The 16,763-nt window shown below is 39.2% G+C and overlaps 1 protein-coding gene across 1 annotated transcript in view; it reads left to right on the top strand.

The window, feature by feature from the left end:
* The window catches only part of LOC139946343 (interleukin-6 receptor subunit beta-like), a 59,784-nt gene that overhangs the window by 24,320 nt on the left and 18,701 nt on the right, over nucleotides 1-16,763 (top strand). Inside the window, exons 4-5 of the mRNA XM_071943981.1 lie at nucleotides 5,763-6,032; nucleotides 15,902-16,034. Of these exons, the coding sequence (XP_071800082.1) occupies nucleotides 5,763-6,032; nucleotides 15,902-16,034 (403 nt within the window). The remainder of the gene's footprint in view (nucleotides 1-5,762; nucleotides 6,033-15,901; nucleotides 16,035-16,763) is intronic.

Here is a 16,763-nt window from a genome sequence, read left to right as displayed (position 1 = left end):
ACAAATTTTATTTCGAGACCTCAGATTTAGAATTTGAGGTCTCGAAATCAACCATCTAAAAGCACACAACTTCGTGTGACAAGGGTGTTTTTTCTTTCATTATTATCTTGCAACTTCGACGACCACTTGAGCTCAAATTTTCACAGGTTTGTTATTTTGTGCATATGGTGAGATACACCAAGTGAGAAGACTGGTCTTTGACAATTACCAATAGTGTCCTGTGTCTTTAAGTGTTATCATTTATTTTTTTAATGGGGTTGTTTTTAATGGGATGAACTCAGTACATGTACTTTTGAAAACAAATATTGTTAATTATTACAAGTGTACACACAGGCAGTGTGTGCATGCCACTCTAAATGCAGGCCTATGGTTGACCCATGTCACCCACAGCAGTAGACATTCATCATGTCGCTCCATCTTGGTCATGTCTCTTGGGAATGAGGTTGCACTTTGGTAACATTGATTTCAATGCGACAAATTGAAGATGGCTGCACCATGATAAAGGCCTAACTTGCTGTGGTGCCCTGTGTTTTTTTCTGTGGTGCCCTTTTAAGAAGAACTCCCTTACCAGAGGAAAATTGTCTGCCCTTTTCAAGAGTGAAGTCCAAGGCCTTCTATACGTATACAAATGTGTTGATGCGTTGAACAATAAATGCTGGCAAATGTAAACTGCCCTGCAATCTGCATAAACCCAGGGACCTCTGCATGCATCAATGATTTAAAAGGGATTTTTGACGTTTAAATTTGTTACAGTCTGGGCGTCACTATCAAAAGTACATGGTACACGTACTTGTACAATTATCATTATAGTACACTTTTTAGGCCACGAAAAAAAAAAAAATGTTTAGCGTCCTCCTTTGTGAAAAAAGGTGGAGTTTTTTTTTCTTCAATTGCTGGTTTTTTTTTTCTTTTCAAAATGGCCGCCTGACACATATTTCAAGACAAATGGCTGGGCGGTTTTTTAAAGAAATCATTTTTGCTGAGATCATTACAATTATTTTGAAATGGGAAAAAAAAATTGCATTAAAGAAAAAGAAACAAAAAATAGGCAGCCTCTGAAAAAGAAGCGGGCAGGGACGATAACAAGCTTTTTACTTTTTATTTGCCATACAGATTTGCAGAAGAGTCGTGATGTGACATGATCATGTGACCACACATTTGTTTACTCCTTGCCTCTCATAATGCACTGTACATTGCAGGAAAATCCATTATATCTATGTACAAACATATATTAAGTGCGCATGTCTACCTGTTGGGCCTACATGAACATTAACTTGTCAATTTTGTCTGCATTGCAGCAAAACTGAAAGTAATGTGTCACACATTAAAGTTCCTGGACGTTGTCATGTTTTCATTGTAGTACACTCAGTCCAGCTCAAGGAGGCAATTGACTCTATAGTACCCACAGCCCTGGTGCACAGTACTTCCCAAGTCCTGTGAAAATCAAAACACTAGGCATAAATATATTACTGGTGAGATTTTTTTCCAAATGGAGCAAATTTCTTACCCATATGTTGTTGGACACCAATACATTATTTGTTTATTTGTCCTGTAAACATTTGTACTTGATACTGCACGTACGCATGATCAGGCTTGTATGATTTAAAGGACAAGGGCACCAAGGCAGTTTTCTTCTTGGTAAAGGGCACCCTATGAAGAAATTGTAAATTTCTACTATAGCATTTCAAGGGCACCAAGGCATTGACCAGGGGACATGGAGGCAATTGCCTTTGTTGCCTCCGTGAAGTACCAATCATTTTCTAAAGGAAAAAAAAGAGACCAAAAAGAAATCTAAAAATGTTGGCAGAAAATCTACTGAGTGATAGAATCCCCTCCGAAGTCCTTGCATGTGTCTGAAACTGAAGGCACAAACATGTCACATTTCTTGCCACTAGACCCAATGCGAAGCTCAAACCGGAGAAATAAAGCAAAACCACAGAGTGAGTCAAGTTACTGAACTCTCTGGAGAATTACCCCCTGTTGCACCCTGCGAGGAGTACTGGTCTATAGGAATATATACAGGGAACCATTGGGTGATGTCTTGTGTCAGTTCATATAAGAATCACTCGGGTCAAACCACACTTTGACGTTTTTTATTTTTTTGAGTCTTAAAGGGAAGTTTTCACAGCAGGCCTGGAATTTTTCAGGGAATAAATTCCACAAGACCCATGACTTGGGGGCGAAGAACTTTTAATATAAATCACAAGTACATAAACACATGTTGTGATTCACTACCTTTCACATGTGGACGACAGTAGGTTGGTACATGTACTGTAAATTGTGCAGTGTACTTGATTAGTCTGTTTTGCCTTTTACTAATAATAATTAAATATAACACAATACTTCTATAAAGCGCATAATGCAGGAGCCTCAATTCACAACGCAAAATCATAAAACAAAGAAAAAGCAATTTTTTTTTACAAAAATGTAGATTCAAACAAGAGTGGGTGAGTCTTTAAAAGCCCCTTGAAAATCAGAACAGAGGCAGCTTGATGAATATGGACTTGTAAGACGCTCCATAATGAATTCGCATTTCCAAGTGGCATGCTTTTTGACCATATAATTGTGTAGAAACAGTAAATTGCATGTCTCTAGAGAATTGTGAGCAGATCGAAAAAGGCCAGACAGGAATAATACCATGAACGCCTACATTGTTTATGCAGAAGATCAGTTTGATAAGTATGGAGAGATTCCTCGAAGAGCTTTCAATGTGAGGAGATTCACCCAAAATATACAAGTGCTGAGGGTTTCTGCGCTTAAGAATCACTTTGAAAATGAAGTGTGCACCCTTGTCATATATTTTTAAAAACCAGTTAACACAAGTGAATTAAGATTTAAGATTGGAAAACATTAACGTTCACAAATTTATGCGCGGTATAGAGATGGTCATGTTGAAAAACTTCCCTTAAATAACTTTTGCCTAAAATGCAATAGTTTTAGAGATAAATGTACGAGTAGAACAATTTGTTTTGATTTCACGAGTCTGAAATTAGATCTTTGTATGAAAACTGTGATAGAATGCTTCACAGTTTTTTGTTTGACTCCGATTACTGATTCTGCTTTTAAAAACTTTCACAGGTTTGTTATTTCATGTAATGATAGTCATGTAATGCAGTCGTCAATTCCCTTAAAAGGCAGTGGACACTATTGGCAACTACTCAAAATAATTGTTTGCATGAAAATTTACTTGGAAATGAGTAATGGAAAGCTGTTGATAGTAAAAAATATTGTGAGAAACGGCTCCCTCTGAAATAAAGTAGTTTTTGAGAAAGAGGACCGTACATGTAATTTCTCACTCAAATAATGAAAGACTTCAAGCTATGCATCTGAAAGCACAGAAAGTTGTGCAACAAGGGTGTGTTTTTTTCCATTATTATCTCGCGACTTTGATGACTGTTGAATCCAAACGTCACAGGTTTGTTATTTTATGTTTATTGGGATACACCAAGTGAGAATACTGGTCTTTCAAACGTGTCCAGCAGCTGATTTCACAAACCGCTAGGATTAATCCTATCTCGAGTTAGGACGAGTAACCCGTCCTTACTTAGGATGGGGTTACTCGCCTAACTTAGGATGGGTTCAACAATGCATCCTATCATCTTTGGATACGGAACTTAACCCATCCTAAGTCCTTAGATTAATCCTAAGTTAGGAAGAGTTTGGTGAAATCGACGGCAGTGCATTTTATACAGCCAAAGGGTCGTATGATGCATACTGTATGTGACTCTTTGCTAAAAGTGTAGATGTCTGGAACAAGGTCTGGAATTTCACCCCAAAGGGGAAAGGCTTGTCATTTTCCAATTAGGAAATCTTAACATTCAACTGAAAACTGTGAAGGGGCACCAAGGCAAAGTCCACAGGCATGGCCTCCACCCTCTGTGGCTTCTTATGAATTCTAAGCCTCTCAGCAAATATATTTTATCAGTAACTATTCTACATTGTACATAAATCATGCTCAGTGTTCCGGGCTTACTGTAATTGTCAGGGTTGATTAAATCAGCAGGCGTCTGATTTGTAAAGATTTTTCTTGATTTCAGGGTTTTCTTAAAATCTCCCAGAGCCTACAAATATTCCTGAAAGAAGTGAAGCAATCCCAAAAGGGGGAAGAGAAATAGTCTATTTTGTGTCCAAACTTGTAGTTTTTGTGTATGGAGGCTGTAAACCTCTTAAATTGTAACACCTTACTGTATGCTCTGGAAGAATTAGGGGAAACCCCAACCAACAAGGGACTTTGTCCCATATCAAATTCCCGAGTCTGCCCCATTGATAGTTAGTATTGGTTAACATTTAACAACACTCCATGCAAGCAGGTATGCTTCGTTTTTGAAAGGGCAAGGGCACCAAGGCAATTAGGGTCTACCAGAGCATTTCAAAGGCACCAAGGCAGTGACCAGGGGGCATGGGTGGAGGCAATCACCTTCGTTGCCTCGGTGAAGTATCAGGCCTGACCATGTGGCCTTATAATTATCAGTTGTTGTGACATTAAAGTTGTGACTAAAACTGAAAGTCAACTTTGAACATTATGCTTGTCTAGTCTGCTGTCAATAGTCCATTATTGATTTCGCTCGTTATAATAAAAAAGCAATTTATCAAAGCTTAAACTGAATTGTATTAACACACGTTTAATACATTGCTTGGTTTAAAACAGCTGTTTTTGTTATGTGGGGCCAAACATCAGTGATCTGAAAAATGACTTACCTGCTGTTTTGGTGCCAAGAAATAAAACAAATAATAACAATCTGAACGTTACAAAGGAAAACATGTGTGCAAACAATTTGTGCAATATGGGCTAATACCTAAATATGTAATGAATGATTTCCTGGTGGGAGTTTTCTCTTGTTGTGTATCCTTTGGAATTGGATACTTGTATTCAGTGAAAACAACTTGTTATCACATTGTTTAGATGTCCGTTTAATTTGAGGGTTCAAATTAAGGTGATGGCAGTTGGCTGTCACTAGAGGGTTGGGGGGGGGGGTGGATGAGTCAACAGAGTTCATGCAGTTATCAGGTTATTATAGGTTATATGATCCTGTTTGGAACATGTAGTAATTGCATGGGATAAGGGATATTAGTTTCTTTAGGCTGAAAGTTTATTAAAGGCACTGGACACTGTTTTGGTAATCACTGTTAGCAGAAAAAACATGAGTGTTCCCTGGAATAATTCTTTGGAGTTTTGCTCCCACTCCCACATCTAAAACTGACACTTCTGCGTCTTCTCTCCATTAGGATCTTGGCTAGTATAGTGATTAAATTTGCTTTTCTGAGAGTCCTTGGCTTCACAAGCTGAATATGAAATGAAATAAAGTATAATAATGTCATAATAATATCAAAGTCTTATATAGCGCACATACATGTACATGTATCTACCAACAAGGTACTCAAGGCCCTTAGATACATTTGATACAGCAAGATAGGTTATTGAAGTTATGAATTCTGAGACCCAATTATGTAGCACCTTATAAGGTGCTCTGGCTCATACAGCAGCCACAGGCAGGATAATCCGGGGCGAACCCCGTCTCTTTTCAATAAATGCACCAGGTTCTTTTACATGCGTTACACAACACATAGGACCAGCGGCTTTACGTCCCATGCGAAGGACGCAGCAATGGTTATGTGTCTTGCTTTAAAGGACACAAGTGTCACACCTGTGGCTCGAACCCACCCTGTACTGATCAGAAACACCAGAGTTTTAATTCGGTGCTCTTAACCGCTTGGCCACAACACTGTACTTAACTTTCTTTTTTTTCTTCATTTTTTTTTAGTGGAAATCTACCCTCAGGAGCCCACACTCAAAGTCGGCCAGACCCTCACCCTGACCTGTGAAATAAACCATCCCAACATCATCTCAGCCGTGGATATCCAATGGAGTCACGACGGAGAACCGCTTTCATCAGAGCTGTATAGCGCCCTCGACACCAAGCGATCACGACTGGTGATACCGCGAGCAGGGTTTCAAGACAGCGGGGTGTATGCTTGCAACACGGAAAAGTCAGCGCAACAGGGTAGCAACAGCACAGAAGTCAACGTTGGAGGTGGGTTAATTATTTTGGTTTTCATTGTTTACATTTGTTTATTAAATCAAATCTCGCCTCCAATGGATCGGAACAAAATCCACTGTTGGAGGAAAAGCATGTTTTATAAACGTCATGTTCGTGCATGAAATTATTCTTACTTAAAGACACTGGCCACCTGTGGTAATTGTCAAAGACCAGTCTTCTCACTTAGTGTTTCTCAACAAATGCAAAAAATAGCAAACCTGTGAACATTTGAACTCAATTGGTCGTCGAAGTTGTGAGATGATAATGGAAGGAAAGTTTTGTGCTTAGCAGCTCTATGAAATAAGGTCTAGGTTAGGAAATAAGGTCTGGGCGTTTTGTGAAATGAATCGTCTCTAGAGGGTTAAAAAGCATTCATAAATATCCCAGACAGTTTCTCTACTCCTATTGGTGGAAATTGCGTCACGTGGGGGTGTTTAAACGGTTGATAATGACCAGTGTTTACAGCGCGTAATCTACTTCTAAGTGCGTGCACGTAATATATTTCTAAGCGCACGCGCGTACACAGAACCCACGCGCAACAGACTCTTCACAAAGTTTTTGAAAAAATACTTAAAACCTTGATTTTAACTGTCAAAGTGTCTGTAATTGTATTTGTTTAACGTTTTTTTTTAACAAAAGGGCATTTATGAATGGGAATAAAAAAGTAGTGACTCATTCTTAAACGTCTGTTGCAGGGTCGTTGCCATGCGCTAAAAGCCCTCGCCTTTGGCGCGGGCTTTTATCACATGGCAATTCAACCCTGCCGGCTTTAAACGGCCGTGTAAGAATTCATCGCTACCCTTTTATTCCCTTATTATAAGTCTATAAAAGGGCCAAATATTATGCTTGGATCTGTAGAGAAATGTCCAAAGTAACAGATGGAATCAGTATGACTTTGTTTAGGTTTTGGTGTCTACACGTAGATGGAAGTGAAACTGGACACAATTCTATTTTTTGACTCAGATTACAAATCTTTCTAGCTTGTTGAATTAACAGCGTTAGATTCATAAGTCGTTTATGTCCGATAATCCTTCACCAATCCAACCATCCATGCTTCGCTCCTAACATTATTATAGCTTTCAAGACCAAACTGTTGAGTCCATACAACTTGTCAGTGGGAGGGAGCAACACAATTTTTTTGTTATGGGTTCGCTAATAAAACGCAACGACATACGAGTGTTCCTTTTATTGCGAGGCTAGTATTGTAGCTATTGTAACTTGCCTTGACCCATATCCAAAATAATTGATGCGAGACCCAGGGTTCTATTCACCATGTTAGTCATAAGTGTTTACACAATGGATACTCAGTATTTGTTTTCATCAAACAAGGAAGTCGAAACCTGTACCCCAGAAATTTCAATCGACAAAATAAACAGAACCACCATGGGTGAGATAATTCTAAAGATTGTCATAGGTCAGCTTAAAAAAAAAAAAAAAAAAAATTGGAAACTAACAGGTCTGTGAAACCCTAAAGAGACAAGTTCAAATTGTTTTGAGGAGAACATGAGTGTATTTATCATTATTGCTTTTTGAACTCTCTGGTGTGCCTCTCAAAACACCTTACAGTCCGTGTTGTAGCTAGAATAATTTTTGTGGTGGGCTCTAAATCCAATTACGTCCACCATGGGTGAGTGGTTCAACAAAATTATTCATGTTTAGATATGAGGCCGATCATTGCTGAAGTGCAATCTGGGGGAAATCTGTTAAGGGTTTTGGCTCAGAGTGCTGGGAGAAATTTGTTTGTTCTGCCCAGCACCGAAGTTACAACACTGCTTACTACAGTACTGTTAGCCATTCCTAGTTAAAGGCAGTGGACACTATTGGTCATTGTCAAAAACTAGTCTTCTCACTGGGTGTATCTCAACACATACATAAAATAAAAAAACGCCTCGTCACATGAAGTTGTGTGCTTTCAGATGCTTGATTTTGAGACCTCAAATTCTAAATCTGAGGTCTCGAAATCAAATTCGTGGAAAATTACTTCTTTCTCGAAAATTACTCTACTTCAGAGGGAGCCGTTTCTCACAATGATTTATACTATCAATCTCTCCCCATTACCCTTTAAGGGCTACAGCTACAACTGGAATGCTCTTAGCTTATGTAACAATTAACGGAGTGACCAATGACTAGACAAGAATATGTGAATAAACCAGATGTTATGGGTCTAACTTGGTCTGCTAACCGAGCCAGAAAATCCAGTGACCCTTCACCGGCTTAGATCGTGCGTGTAAAACTGGCATCTTTTGTAATGTTTAATTGTCTCGATAATTCTACCTGCGTCAATTAAGTCAGTAAGAGAAGATCAACCCATCGTAGTGTTACTCCGCATCATGGTAAAGTTACCTAAAATGTTTATCCAGTGTGAACATGGCTTTGTTATACTCTGTGTCATGCACTGACAACTGTGTGTATGTAGTGACGGTTCACAGTAATGACCTCTGCAATGTCAGAGTGTTATTGATTATACTGCACATATTACTCTTATCTTCTCCAAGCATGTAATTCAGACCACAAATACTTTGCGTGAGTCAAATACCTGTTAAAGGTATGGTACGGCAACATTTCCTGCGTGAAGAGCAACTTCCCTCAGAAAGATGGGACGTCTTAAGGAACCAATTACAGAGAATACTTGAGGCAGATGGTGAACTGAAATATCAGGACACATTTGGTTATTAATAATAATAATAACAATAATAATAATAATTTGGGGGGCTAATCGTCCTTACTCGCAGCTAGAGCTGAATTGCGAAGGACGCGGCTACAACTCGTTCGAGAAGCAGGCATGCAAGGGCGCATTCAGCTGCCAGCCACATCAATCCATTATGACCACGGAGCACAGCCAAGATCGAAAGTGTTTGATTTTTTCCTGAGGGATGAAAAACCGGATAGTCTGGAAAACCCTCGTGGCACGGCAGAGAACCAACGCACAACTCAACCCACATATGGCCCCGACCGGGAATCGAATCTGGGTGAATTTGCATAAAAAATATTTTAAAAAATATAATGATAATGGTTCCAGAATTACAGATAAGTCTCAGGTATCCAAGCAATAGACCGTATTGAATATGACGTCACGGGGCTCAAATATCTGACCTACAAGATGGCGTTTGTGCGTGTGCGTGCATGTGTGCGTGCATGTGTGCTTGCATGTGCCGTAGAAATAAATCGGGAATGTTGCGTGCTGCATGCTTCGATGATGTATGCATTTGGATGCACAAACGGTTTTTCCTAAAAGATGGCGACTTTTCATAGCAAAAAGGGGTTATTCAATACGGATTATAATGCAAACAGTTTCCCGTATCATTTACTTGGATTCAAAGCCTAATCAAGCTAATTATTCACTTAGTCTGGATCAGGTTTCCCCCTACCCCCCCCCCCCCTCCCTGTCCTGCAACCCACGCTCTACAACTACTCTTTCAAATTAAAAGTCTAGGTTCTTAAGAGAAATCAATGCTATTATCGGAAGCCAATAATCCTGGCAACAGTCGTTTGGATAACGGACACCGAGAGAAGTCAATTCCTTGGGGTGGCGTTGAAGCCTGCAGTACCATCATGTTATGCCGACAAAGTTACAAAGTATAAATGCCGCACGTGGAGGAATCAATCAGTTATTTGCTGCTCCATGGGGTGGAGTCTTTCTTCGCTTCGTTAATCAAGCGTAGATTTTTGTAATGAAACGGCAAAACAGGATGGGCTCAAATTAAAAATTGTTTAGTTTTAATTGTGTCACTCGGTTGAATTTTATTTTTGGGGCAATGTGGTTTTCTGGGTAATGTGATTTTTCTGGGGCAAAGAGCATCATTGAATTAATTTGCAGAAGGTTATTAAAGGCAGTGGACACTATTGGTAATTGTCAAAGACTAGCCTTCACAGTTGGTGTATCTCAACATATTCATAAAAACAAACCTGTGAAAATTTGAGCTCAATCGGTCATCGAAGTTGCTAGATAATAATGAAAGAAGAAAAAACCCTTGTCACACGAAGTTGTGTGTGTTTAGATGGTTGATTTCGAGACCTCAAGTTCTCAACCTGCGGTCTCGAAATCAAATTCGTGTAAAATTACTTCTTTCTCGCAAACTATGTCATTTTAGAGGGAGCTGTTTCTCACAATGTTTTATACCATCAACCTCTCCCCATTACTCGTTACCAAGTAAGGTTTTATGACAATAATTATTTTGAGCAATTACCAATAGTGTCCACTGCCTTTAAGTTTGTAAAATTGAATTTTTGTTTGGTTTTTCATAGAGTTTTAGGGTTTTTTGTCACTAGGGTTATAATGAGTGGTCCCTGGATGGTGGGAGTTTTTAAATTTATATTAGGAATGTCGTTAAATGCTTGTTGTGTTTCGATTTTCACTGAGTAGTCAACGCTACTGCCTGAGTGATTCCTCAGTTGGTAAAAATATTTGTCAAAGGCTCCTGGGATTGCGTGCGTGGCATGTGAACCAAAAATAACCAAGGGAAAAACCCCTTACTTTCCCATAAACATACTATTGTTGGTTTATATTTAGTGTAATTATATTGTTCGTGTCTAAAACTAGTGTTGACAATTTTTTTTTACAAGGAATATAGGAACCCAGTAATAGTTGGCCAATTAAGTTCTCCCTACGCCCATAGCAACGTGGGAATCGGTCTTTAAAGGGTATATGTACTTTTTCCTAGCAAAAAACACAATGTCCACAGATTAACATAAAACTTGAAACACAGTTTGAAGATAATGATAGTAGAAAGCTTCTCTTTAAATTTTACTTACTGAGGTGCTGTAGTTTTTGAGAAATGAGTAAAAATAGTAATTTTCGTCTCAGTTTTAGCATGTAAAAACAAATTAGACAGTTATGCTATGGTTTTGGTATAACATCATAACTGGTTAAGGGGATTTTACATACTAAAATAATTTTGGTCTCATGAGACCAAAATGATTTTGTGACTTGTTTTACTCATTTCTCAAAAACTACACAACTTTAGTTAGTAATATTCGAAGGGAAGCTTTCCACTATCATTATCTTCAAACCCTGTAAGTTTTAATGTAAATCTGTGGACATTTTGAAAAAGTACCCGAATCCTTAAAGAGGCATGACATCTTACTGATTGTGCTTTCTGAAAAATAATAACTAGACATAGGCGACTAGTGGGACTAGTGTTGTAGTAATGACTACTAAATCATAGTACAGTCGCGACTACTGTTTTTCAACTAATCGGTTTATCGTGCTGCCACGACTGCCACAAAAATAGTAGCAACTACTTCAAAAATAGTCGCAACTACAATGCACTTGTTTGGGGAATCAATCGTGTCGCTCAAGACTATTCACAACAACATAATTCACTTACAAAACATAATCAGACATCAATGACACAATCCTTCAATCTTTTCAGCTTGAATTAGTCGCAATTATTTGAGGTGCGACTAGTCAATTAGTAAATTTCACTAGTCGCCCAGGCCTAATAATAACTATAATTAATTTGTCTAAAATTTCTATAAAAGACTAGCCATATGTCTGGTACATGCGGTTCAGCCCTTAATCTTATACTTTAAAGATTGTGCTCTAGTTGTAGAGTGTTGTGGAGTGGGTTTAGTGCATTAGTCTCAAGTCATCAGGGTGTGGGTTCGAATCCTGGTCATGACACTTGTGTCTTTGAGCAATACACTTAACTGTAATGTCTTCTCTTCACTCAGGGGTATATGGGTGCATGAAGGCAGAGTGATAAACTCAGTGCGCTACATGTATGTATTTCATGGCAACATAGGCTGTATACTCCCCAGAGAGATGAGATTTAACATAGGCTGTATACTCCCCAGAGAGATGAGATTTAACATAGGCTGTATACTCCCCAGAGAGATGAGATTTAACATAGGCTGTATACTCCCCAGAGAGATGAGATTTAACACAGGCTGTATACTCCCCAGAGAGATGAGATTTAACATAGGCTGTATACTCTCCAGAGGGATGAGATTTAACATAGGCTGTATACTCCCCAGAGAGATGAGATTTAACATAGGCTGTATACTCCTCAGAGAGATGAGATTTAACATAGGCTGTATACTCCCCAGAGAGATGAGATTTTAATGGTCCAGTGACCACAGGGCTAATAAACATTTGTGTGTGAAAGCGACGGCTCTTTACACAAGCACTGGCCCACTCTGAATTCACCACGTAGCGTTGGACGAGGCACAATGCTGGCATCACTTCTGCTTCGTTGTACAAGGTTGAAAAACCTGGAAAAACCATGCTTCGACCCCACGGTATCAAGTACTTAATATCAAATAGCCGGTATTGTGCCTGAACATGTATCGATGCAGCTCGTTGTCCAACGTTACGTGGTGAATTTAGAGCGGGCCGGTGTGCTTGTGTAAAGAGCCTCGGACAAGGCTAACATTTGAATTGATTATATTATGAAGTACAATCTCAGAAATGTTTTCTTATGAGCTATGTCAGTTTACAACCATTGAAAATTACAAGGATGATGACCGGCAAATAGAAACCCACCGAAAGTAAAAGAGAAGATACATCATGTTGCCAACTTAAGGAAATCGACACTATCGGTAATTACTTAAAACTATTGTTAGCACAAAAACTTACTCGTTAACGAGCTTTTGATAGTATACAACATTGTGAGAAACTTCTCCCTCTGAAGTAACATAGTTCTTGAGAAAGAAGTAATTTCTCACTATTTGAATTTAATGAGAGACCTTAGCTGAGGTCTCGAATTCAAGGCATCTGAAAGCACACAACTCATGCGACAAGGGTGTTTTTTCTTCCACTATTCTCTTGCAACTTCGACAACCACTTGAGTCCAACTTTTCACAGGTTTGTTACTTGGTTCGTATGTTGGGATACACCAAGTGAGAATACTTGTCTTTGACAATAACTAAAGGCATAACCTCCAGGTCTGCTTAAAGGTGTGTGGCACTTGTCTATTACAATCAGGTTGCTACTAATATCACCGAATGAACACACTGTAGACAAGTGTCCAAGGAGTACTAATTAGCGGTCTGTGGATTCTCATTAAGAAAACTCATTTATCAAGATAATCAACATGGACCATCCGCAAAGAGCCTCCACAGCATGGACACACAAATCAGTGACGTCAATGCTACTGGCAAAGACCTATCAACTACCTAGTGTTTTCATCCCCGTTTGATTAATTTATGGTCCGTGCTGCTTTATACATGCATTGGCAGTAATAGGAAACCCGGTTGACAGGAAATGTGGCTGTTTGTAATGGATTCCAAAGACGGATATACTTTTGTGTCCAGTCTGACTGTCGAAGCTCATTAGTAGAAACACTCCTAGTCATTAAAACTCTCTACAGGAGTCAGATACAAAAACAGTAAACCCAACTTGCAAATACTGATGACTATAGCGCCTGACGTACATCAAGGACTTGCTCAAGATACTCCGGGCAGCTTCTCGCTTTGTTTTTGCTCCTCCCCCGACTTTGTTGTTTCCAGGTCCAGGACAGTTGGTTACGGTGACTTTGGAATAAACAACCCAATTCAAGCTCACTGATTCTAAAGTTTGCACCAGTACCAATCTTCTAGATAAATATGTCCATCTAAAAGCTCACAGATTCTAAAGTTCATATCAGTACCAATCCTCCAGAGAAACATTTCCATCTGAAAGCTCACTGATTCTAAAATTCACACCAGTACCAATTTTTCAGAGAAATATGCCCATCTGAAAGCTCACCGATTCTAAAGTTCATACCAGTACCAATCCTCCAGAGAAATATGTCCATCTGAAAGCTCACTGATTCTAAAGTTCATACCAGTACCAATCCTCCAGAGAAATGTTTCCATCTGAAAGCTCACTGATTCTAAAGTTCATACCAGTACTAATCCTCCAGAGAAATGTTTCCATCTGAAACCTCACTGATTCTAAAGTTCATACCAGTACCAATCCTCCAGAGAAATATCTCCATCTGAAACCTCACTGATTCTAAAGTTCATACCAGTACTAATCCTCCAGAGAAATGTTTCCATCTGAAAGCTCACTGATTCTAAAGTTCATACCAGTACTAATCCTCCAGAGAAATATTTCCATCTAAAGACTCACTGATTCTAAAGTTCATACCAGTACCAATCCTCCAGAGAAATATTTCCATCTAAAATCTCACTGATTCTAAAGTTCATACCAGTACCAATCCAGGCCTGTATGCTTCGCTTTTGTAAGGGCAGGGGCACCAAGGCATCTTCTCTTTGATAAAGGGCACAGTCAAATACAGTGTGCATCTGACATTTACAGCTTGCCTGTTGATACGCTTTGCATGACAGATCATTTTCATGTAGGCCACCAAATTGGCTACCATGTGTAACATGCAATTCATCACAGGATAACATAACCTCCTTCTACATCAATTGAATAATTCCACATCAATTGCGTGGTAGCCTTAAGCGCAAACTAAACTACTCTCCTGTCTCACCCCCTCGCTCTAGAGATGGTACATTCCCATCCATTCATTTAGGCCATCGACTTTGCCTGAGGTTTCAGATTTTGGCCTTCTTGCATTTGACATCTCCACTAATGCTGGTCGGAACAGAATGTAATCACAGGCATTGCACAAAGTGCCTCCATGTCATTTTGTTCTCTCATTGTGCTCGGAAGTTCTTCCCTATTCTTTAAATTTATAAGATTTTTTTTAAGACGGCTGTACGTCCCTTAATGGAGTACTGTTGTCACATTTGGGCCGGAGCTTCTGCCTGTCGTTTATCTTTATTAGATAGAGTGCAAGAAGGGTATTGTTAATCTTGTTGGTGAAGGGTTGGGATCAACATTACAAACTCTTCCCACCTTAGGTCCTGGACCTCTGCCATTTCTGCAGATATTTCTGCTGCTCAAATGAGCAGCCGTGTTGTATTAGCACCGTATACTCTGTTCGGTCATGTGTTCGGTAAAAAAAATGCGCAGGCAAATTAATCGTGAGTGATTCAAACCCATGACTGTTGCAGTGCTAAGGCAGATGTCTTCCACTAACTACATGTGTAAAGCCCGGTTCATACTTCCTGCGAATGCGAATGTGAAGCCATCATTGGCGTCACAACTATGTTTTCGCTGCGAATAACTTGCAAGAGTGGAGCACAGCTCAACTGTGGCGAATTATTTGTGACGTCAATATTCGCTTTGCATTCACACTTGGTGGAATATGAACTTGGCCTTATGTAGATGTTCTACCACTAGACCACCGAGCCTTGTGTCTAGAGCTAGTTCAAAGCCCCCCCCCCCCCCAAAAAAAAAAAAAAAAAAAAAGAAAAAAAGATGAACAAAACGCTCATTGAGCGTCAGACTCCAAACAGGATATTAGTTGCATTTATTTCTCATCAAATTGACATTTCTGACATAAATATTTCAAAGGATGTTTTTTACTATCATGATCATTTAACTGTAAGTTTTATGTAAATCTGTGATCTAGACGATTTCTTTTTGTCTTACCAATTCTGTCATGTTCCTTTTACATTTTAAAGGGAAGGTACACGTTTGGTAATTACTTAATATATTACAAATACTTATAGATATTAACTTAAAAAACTTACTTGGTAACAAGCATTGGAGAGCCATTGATAGTATAAAACATTGTGAGAAACGGCTCCCTCTTAAGTAGCATAGATTTTGAGAAAGAGGTAATTTCTCACTAAAATAATAAAAGACTTCTAGCCAGAAGTCTTCTATTCCTATCTGAAAGCACATTCGTCCAACAAGGGTGTTTTTTCCCTTATCATTTTCTCCCAACTTCGATGACCAATTTAGCTCAAATTTTCACAGTCTCCTTATGTTGAGATACACCAAGTGAGAAGGATGGTCTTTGACAATAACCAAAAGTGTACCTTCCCTTTAAAATTTGTGTTGCTTCCCCTTTTTTTTCTTCCAGATCCACCAAGTGCGGCCAAGGATCTGAATTGCTTCTCCAGAGACAATTTTGACATCACATGTGAATGGACTCCAGGGAGTGACACAAATATTCCCACCTTTGACTACCTGTTTTACGTATCTTCAAACCCAAGGTAACTTAAAAATATACACGGCTGAAAATAACCTCTGGCCCTCTGAGTCTATCAAAGCCATAGAGTTATATATAATATATAAGAACTAGAGGGCGCACTAGTGTTGCTGCTTGCACAAACGCGTCGGGACCGCAAGGAGACACTGGCGCCATTCTGTGGCCGCGTTAAATATGAAGTACACATTCAAGTTTGTGTTTATTGAACGCTACGCGATGCTGTTTTGTCAACTTACAAAATGGCTGCATGCGCGCATGCTGGGCCGCGCATATAAGCCAGTGCGCCCTCTAGTTCTTGTATATAACTCTTTGATCAAAGCCCATCAACATGTTCAATAAAGGCTGGTTCATACTCGCTGCTACTGCGTGCACGCACCCGACAATTTAAATTTGAATTTAACGTTCATATTTCTTTTTAAAAACATTTAAAACTCATTCAATTTGCTTTCGTGCACAGAAACGCACGTGTCAACTTGTGTTCATACATTCGTGCGTTGCAAGGATCTTTCCATTTTTTAGAAAAAAGTATGCATTTAATTCTGCACTGAGCTTTCCTTTACGCACTGGGGACTTTGAAAATTGGGTCTGTGCTCTGCGTAGCGATTACGCAGCAAGTATACACCAGCCTTGAGCCTTTTGCAAGTTGGATTCGAGTAATGTCTGGTACAATGACTTGTTTAGTCACAATGTACCGCTTACATTTGAAGTCCTCAGACTATAGAGACAGTTGCTA

This window comes from Asterias amurensis, chromosome 13 (assembly GCF_032118995.1).
Source record: "Asterias amurensis chromosome 13, ASM3211899v1".
Classification (NCBI taxonomy): Eukaryota; Metazoa; Echinodermata; class Asteroidea; order Forcipulatida; family Asteriidae; genus Asterias; species Asterias amurensis.
Note: the sequence above shows the minus strand (reverse complement) of the source record. Positions and strands in the feature narration are given on the sequence as shown.